The 6,391-nt window shown below is 43.1% G+C and overlaps 1 protein-coding gene across 2 annotated transcripts in view; it reads right to left on the reverse strand.

Moving 5' to 3' along the window:
• The window catches only part of C8A (complement component 8, alpha polypeptide), a 20,036-nt gene extending 14,217 nt beyond the window's left edge, over positions 1-5,819 (reverse strand). For both annotated transcript variants that reach the window (XM_010135342.1, XM_010135341.1), the window contains exons 1-4: positions 5,701-5,819; positions 3,514-3,610; positions 2,459-2,603; positions 1,177-1,321 (exon numbers count right to left, since the gene is read on the reverse strand). In XM_010135342.1, coding sequence (XP_010133644.1) covers positions 1,177-1,321; positions 2,459-2,603; positions 3,514-3,610; positions 5,701-5,819 — 506 coding nt within the window. The remainder of the gene's footprint in view (positions 1-1,176; positions 1,322-2,458; positions 2,604-3,513; positions 3,611-5,700) is intronic.
• Between the last annotated feature and the right edge of the window lie 572 nt (positions 5,820-6,391).

Consider the following 6,391-nt stretch of genomic DNA (forward strand, 5'->3'; position numbering starts at 1 on the left):
CATTCCTGCAACTGTTTTCTGTCTTAGTTTAATCTCCTTCCTTTTAATAACGGTCCCATTTCTCAGGGGAGTTAGCACCCTCCCTAGACTTGCAGTCTGCATGTTCTTTGCCAAGCCTCTCACTTCCTTACACCTTTCTTCCTGCTCTCCAGCCATCACAGCTGCTGTCCTCTGAAATACCACCTATTACTTAATATTCCCTGTAATTCCATGGCCCCAAATGGAAGCATTATTCAAACTCGACAGCAGCATTGCTCCTCACAACAGGGAAGAGGCTTTAAGATAGTAAATGCTATTGCTTTTCTATGTTCTGTGGGAGAAACACATCAGAGAGCCGTATTAAATGGTGTGCTCGGTGAAAGTTAGTGTATGTCTTGAAAAACTCTAGACTCTCCCAGGCCCTGGGCCATAGAGCCATTTGTCTTGTGGACTACAGAGACTGTTGGATCAAGATGATGGGGAAGTTACCTAGTGGCTGACTACATTCTCATACTGTAGTCCGTGTTCTCCAAGTGAAACTAAATAGCATCTTGGTAAAACCACAAGATTTAAAACAAGACTGTAACAACAATTTGTCTTTAAATTAGTTTGGGATTCTTCTTCCCCAAGTATTACCTAAGCAAAGTTTGAAACTGAATACAGTAAAACCGTTTCCTGGATAGGTGGATTTAGCTTATGTGGAGATGGGGTTTGCTGCCTCGAATCTGTGCTATGAAGTCCTAAATCTTGGAGTTATATCTTCTCATTGAGGATGAACGCCACCAGGAGGCTGCATCTCCAAAGTCTACTGCTTCCTGTAATATATTGCTTTTATCAACTGGAGAAAGCTATAAAATAACTGGACTCAGAGAACTGGGGTATATTTTTACATGAGTGTGAAAGGGACACTCTGAAGTGTCTAAAGGACACTCTAAAGTGTGTCTGTGCTGAAGTACAGAGTGGCCCAGAGAGACCAAGTTCAGAGAGTAAATCTGAGACCAAATTTGAAATAAAAGCTGGGGTGAACTCTTCTGCCTCTCTAATTCTACTCATGGTTGAGTAGGACAGTAGCTCTCCTTCAGGGTCTGTACAGCACCCTGTCAATTCATGGAGCACTTCTATTACTAACAACCAGCAATATAAAAACCTGAATCCAGTTTTGATTGTGTGAGTAGCAGCTATCAATTAATTGCTCACCCTTGGCCTGCTTTTTCAGACCCTGGGACTGGGAACAGTTGTTCACAAGGGCTTTCAATATCTTCATCCTCACAGTTATCCTCATCAGACCCATCTCTGCAGTCTCGCTCTCCGTTGCACACAAGATGCCGTTTAATACAGCGACCTAAAGAGCACAGATACAGACAATGGCTTACACACCCTTCAGAAAACCTTTTTGGCAGCTTTCACTGGTCACGTTGTGTTCCACCCACATCTCATGGCCAGAAGAATTCACGCTGGGTGTTAAGCACAGTGCTTTTCTGCTGGGAGCTTGCATTTCCCAGTTCCCTGGTGGGAGGTTTTTCTCTGCAACCAGGAGTGAGCATGGTCCCAGCTGGTCATTCCTTTGAGTTCCCCTGGGGTGGGAAGCAATTAAAGGTCACCTCACTGGCCTGATTTTATTATCTACAGTCAGGCTTTTGGAAGGGAGCTACAGGAAGCAATAGCTTCTCCATTTGGCTTAGAGAACTCAGCTCTGCCTGGTTAATTTTGCCTCTTCCCATTGCTGGCAGTATTTGGGTGTTTATTGCAATAATTAGAGCTCAGGAGTGAATATTTGCAAGATCAAAGTACTTTTTCTTTTGGGAGTAAGGAGAAAGCCTTGACATGACATTTGTGGCAGCAGGGGCCTGGTACTGCTGCACTTGCCTCAACGGAGCGATGATGACCTGCTCCAGCTGATGAGCTGGTTACACAGTTGAGGCGTGTTTCTAAATTTCAAGAGGATTTTCAGTAAGTGCTCAGGATGGAAGTTTGAGCCATTTGTGTAAAAATAAAAACCTGTCAAAGCTAGTCAAACTTTCAGAGAACAGACGTATTGTATCCCAATCCTCAGAGCTGGGGATGGCTAAAAATAAATAAATCACCCCAACAGATTGTTAGTTGGATTCATGACTGAACTATGTCTTTTACAGGGGGAGAAAGTGGTGTGTCGTGGGAGTGGTGGTGCCCATGGAGGGGAGTGGGAGCGATTAGCACAGCAGTTGGAGCAGAATATTTCCACTCTCTTTGTTCCACCGAAAAATTAACCTTTTCCATGTCACACAGCATTCTTTTCTATCCAAATCTAAGTGTAACATGGAAGAATTTCTGTAGAAGGGGAACAAAAACCAAAGATGATGGGGAAATTTCCTGCTTTCTCTTGCACCATCCTGCTGTCTCATGGGCCAAGCTCTGCCCATGGCAGGGGACCAGCATCACCCAGGTCTGCCCACCCAGGACCAAAACATCTTTGGTAGGAGTTTATGCCTGGTTCACTCACCTGTTTCCTCGCACTGAAAGTCCTTTCCGCAGCTGGGGCGTCCAGCACACGACGTCCCAGCATGGCAAGCTTGCTCGTCCCAGAGGTACCCCATGCATTGCCGCCCTGTGAACCGCGCCGGCTGCACCAGCCTCCGGTACCGGTGCTGAATCACACAAGAGAGAAAAGCACCCACTGGCTTATATCCCCCAGAGACATCACCTCCACAGGCTACAAAGCAATTGAAACTATCACTTTTTTATATATTGGGGGTTTTGGGCATGACCCCAAGACTTTGTACATGATAAATGGAGAAGGAGAGTCAGCAGAGAGGTGGGAGCTCAGATTTGCTTCAGGTTCGTACAAGTGAATTTAGAGGGTCCTAGAATGACTGTTTCATGCCTTGGAAATAATATGGAATTTTTTCCAGTTACACTTGCTTTGTCTTGGAATGTAGCAGGCTCAGATGGACACAGACACTAATTACAACACTGATCCTGCAACATTTCTGATGGATTATTAATGAGAATTACTGCTCTTTAAACTAGGGGTGGGGGGGTGGGAAAGGAAAGAGAGAAAAGCCAAATAAGTTCCTGATTAAAAGCACAGGAACAAAAAATGCAGGGATATAAACTAACTCAGTAGAAAGCAAAATTATGTCAGGTATTTGAAAATAAATTCTTGAATTATGAAGACATGTGAAATGCTGTAAAAAAATTGAGAACAGGAGCTGATGAATGAAGGCTGCCTCTAATTTCATTAGAATATTTGCATTAAGAATCAGGGGATACTTAATTAAATCTGAGATAGAAGAGGCAGAAAGTCTTGGGCAAATATTCTAACCTGATTCCTCCACCATTTGCCTTCATTTTGCATTTTGCTGCCTTAAACAAATTTATTCCCCAGTTTACACCAGGGTAAGAGCCTCTCTAGTAGAGGAGCATCTCCATCACATTTGGATGAGTTTACTGGATCCTTCAGAATGATGAATATGTATAATATATATAATTAATGTGTGTGCATCCTCATCACAGACACCTCTGAAGATAAATGAATACATTACAGCGGAGTCTTACTTTTTTCTCTTGGCAAGGAAAGCAATCCGTCCATTCCGACCACTGGCTCAGCTGACAGTCAACAGGAGCTGCAGGGTTAACATCTCTGCTGCTTCTTCTGAGGAGGGGAAGAGATTGCAATCTGAGGTCTTTGAAGTTGAGTTTTAAGAAGGGCTGGGGGCTAGCAGGGAGAAAAGGATCTCTTGTGTGTTTTTCTGCTGGGGAAAACCTATTTTGTAGGAAATGGGAGCATCCCTTAGCAGGGGTGGCTGTACTACCTGAGATGCCCCACCCAAATATTTCACCAAAAGAATTGGTCAGGGGCAACAGGTGGAAGACCTGAGGATTTTGTCTTGGGTTTCCTGCTCTCCCAAGAGATCCTAGCCCTTTCCAATAGGTAGGTTGCAATAAAATACACGTACAGCATATGTGTAAGACCAAACACACTGAGTCAACAGAAGGAATGTCGAGAACAGTCAGGTTTTTAAGGAAAGGCTTCTTTTTTGGCCTTCTTTTCCAGAAGCACATCATCAACTCCAGAACCTTGGGCCTATCCTGAAATCTATGGTTTTCACCTTTTCTGCACCATTGTGAACTCATGGTCAGTGTTCTCCCAGACAAGTACAAAATCAGGATCTGATTCCCGTCGGCTTTGCAGAGTGAATAGCTGCACCAACAGTGCTGAGCAGGCAAGGTACAAAGCCATGTTGTCTATGGGAATTTGTCAGCTGACTGTTTCTAAATGGAAATACATGAATTTTGAGAAGACAGAAGAAACTAAAGGAAGGGTAAAATAAAAGCAGAAAAAGGCAGGAGTATTGTATCACAATGACCCTTGTGGATCAGACTCTCCTTGCGTACAGTGAATATCATTATACAACAGCAAGAAAATACTTCTCTTGCCTCCCAGCCCAGTTGTTATGATCTCTATTTCTGTTCCTATGTCTACAGTCTTTATTTGTATAATGTGTTTCATTGTCTTGAGGAACAATCTGTGGCATGTCAGTACAACTCTGTTTGCTACAGACTTTGAAGCATTTTGAGGGTTATTCTGAGCCAAAACATTATTATTATTTTGGTGATTAATTAATGAGCAGTCTGTTCTACTTACAAGACTGCAATCCAAAGAGAAATATTGATAATTAGCAGAGGTACGGAGCACACTGGGGATTCATCAGAAGCTGTAGAAGAGACACTTACTAAATGAAAGACACCACAGCTCAGCAAGGGAGCCCGTGGATGCAGATCAGTGGGTGAGATAAAAACCCACCGTATCTCCAGGAAAACAACAGGAGCCTGCAGACAAACACGGAGCTGGAGGACACGCATGTATTGATGCTTTTCTGCTCTGACAGGAGGGTCTGTGGGCTGTATCCTTCAGCACTTCACAAAGTACTTAATTGGCTCACCTTCGATTGGATTTTACATTTACCTCTTCATTATTCTGCCTTGTTTGATAAGTTCATCAAACATCAAAAATCTCGTCTTTGTTCATTTTCAAAAGGGATTATCGGAATAAGCCTTCATAATTAAGTGTATCACTACCACTTTTTTTTTCCTTTCCGCCTTCTCCTTGTCTCTGTGTTCCAATTATCACTGATACCTTTTTTTGATCCTTCTAAATCATATTTGCCTTTGGAACAAGTCTGAAATTAATAGCTGTAGAAAAAAAAATCCAACCATTTTCCTATCACAACACTATAGCTTTAGAAAAAAAGTAGCTTGTTTATTCCCTTCCTTCAAAGCCTAAGTGACACTCGTACAAGTTAATAATTTTGTTAAGAGAAAAAAAAATGAGGTATGAGGATCTAGCTTGGATTGAAAATTGGGTTATTCACATGCACTTGTTAACTTCACATTGTCAAATGCAAAATAGCTATAATGAAAAAGAGTATGAAAAATATTCACTCATAAATCATCCTGTATAGGGAATTCATTTCAAGTGCCCAAACCTGGTACGGTAATTTTGGTAAGGAAGTATAAGGAGGCTTAATAGTCATCTGTAAAAGAAAAACCATTGCACAAACAGTTCATAAAAGAAGGAATTACGATGCCCAGCTTGGGCTTTGGACAACTGCCAATATTTTTTTCCTGTTAGCTGTTTACAGAGAGCACGGTGTGCACATGCCTCAAGTCAGGACAAAATTGATGGGCTGACTGACTTGCCCATGATTTCTATATGAGAAGTTGCAGGGGGAACGGACTTACCTCTGGGAAGGCAACACTGTGAGCTCCCCGTGCGCGGTAGCTGTGGCCTGACGTGCCGTTAAAGCTAGCAAGCACATAGGCAGAATCAAAGGAGAAAGCTGACACAGGCTCCACCGCATTGTTCTCCCATATGTAAACGGTTGCTATAGGTTGGCTGCAGACCAAAGCTTTAGGCTTCAACGTGCTGTGGGGCAACCACTGCTAGAAGAAGCACAGAGCTCCCCCACCCCGGACTCCAGCACGCTGTGGTGAATCATTGACAACAGCACAGATCAAATCACAAAGGATCAGGACACATTCCAGAGGCCTTTGCCCTTCTGGAAACCAATTCCCAGTTTGCCAGCAAGGGGATATATTAAACTGTGCAACGGTATCACATTCAAGTCAATCAAGTCCTACTGCAGCAGAGTGTTTCTCGTCCAACCTGCACCCTCCTTTTAATTTGAAGGAGAAGGACGCTCATTTTATTTTCCTCATTAGCTGTAATTTTGGTGCATCTGGTTGCAGACCAGGAAAAAGCTTCCCAGCACAACAAATTGAAGATTATCATAAAATTATGTTATGGGGAACACGTTCCTTCCAGATTCATCAAGGAAATGGCAATTCAGCTTCTTCCCATTGCCATCCCCGTAAGATTGCTGTCCCCATCTCCAAAGCTGATATGAGTAATCACCTGGCATTTGGATGGCCC

This window comes from Buceros rhinoceros, unplaced genomic scaffold, assembly GCF_000710305.1.
Source record: "Buceros rhinoceros silvestris isolate BGI_N320 unplaced genomic scaffold, ASM71030v1 scaffold74, whole genome shotgun sequence".
In the NCBI taxonomy this organism is placed as follows: Eukaryota; Metazoa; Chordata; class Aves; order Bucerotiformes; family Bucerotidae; genus Buceros; species Buceros rhinoceros.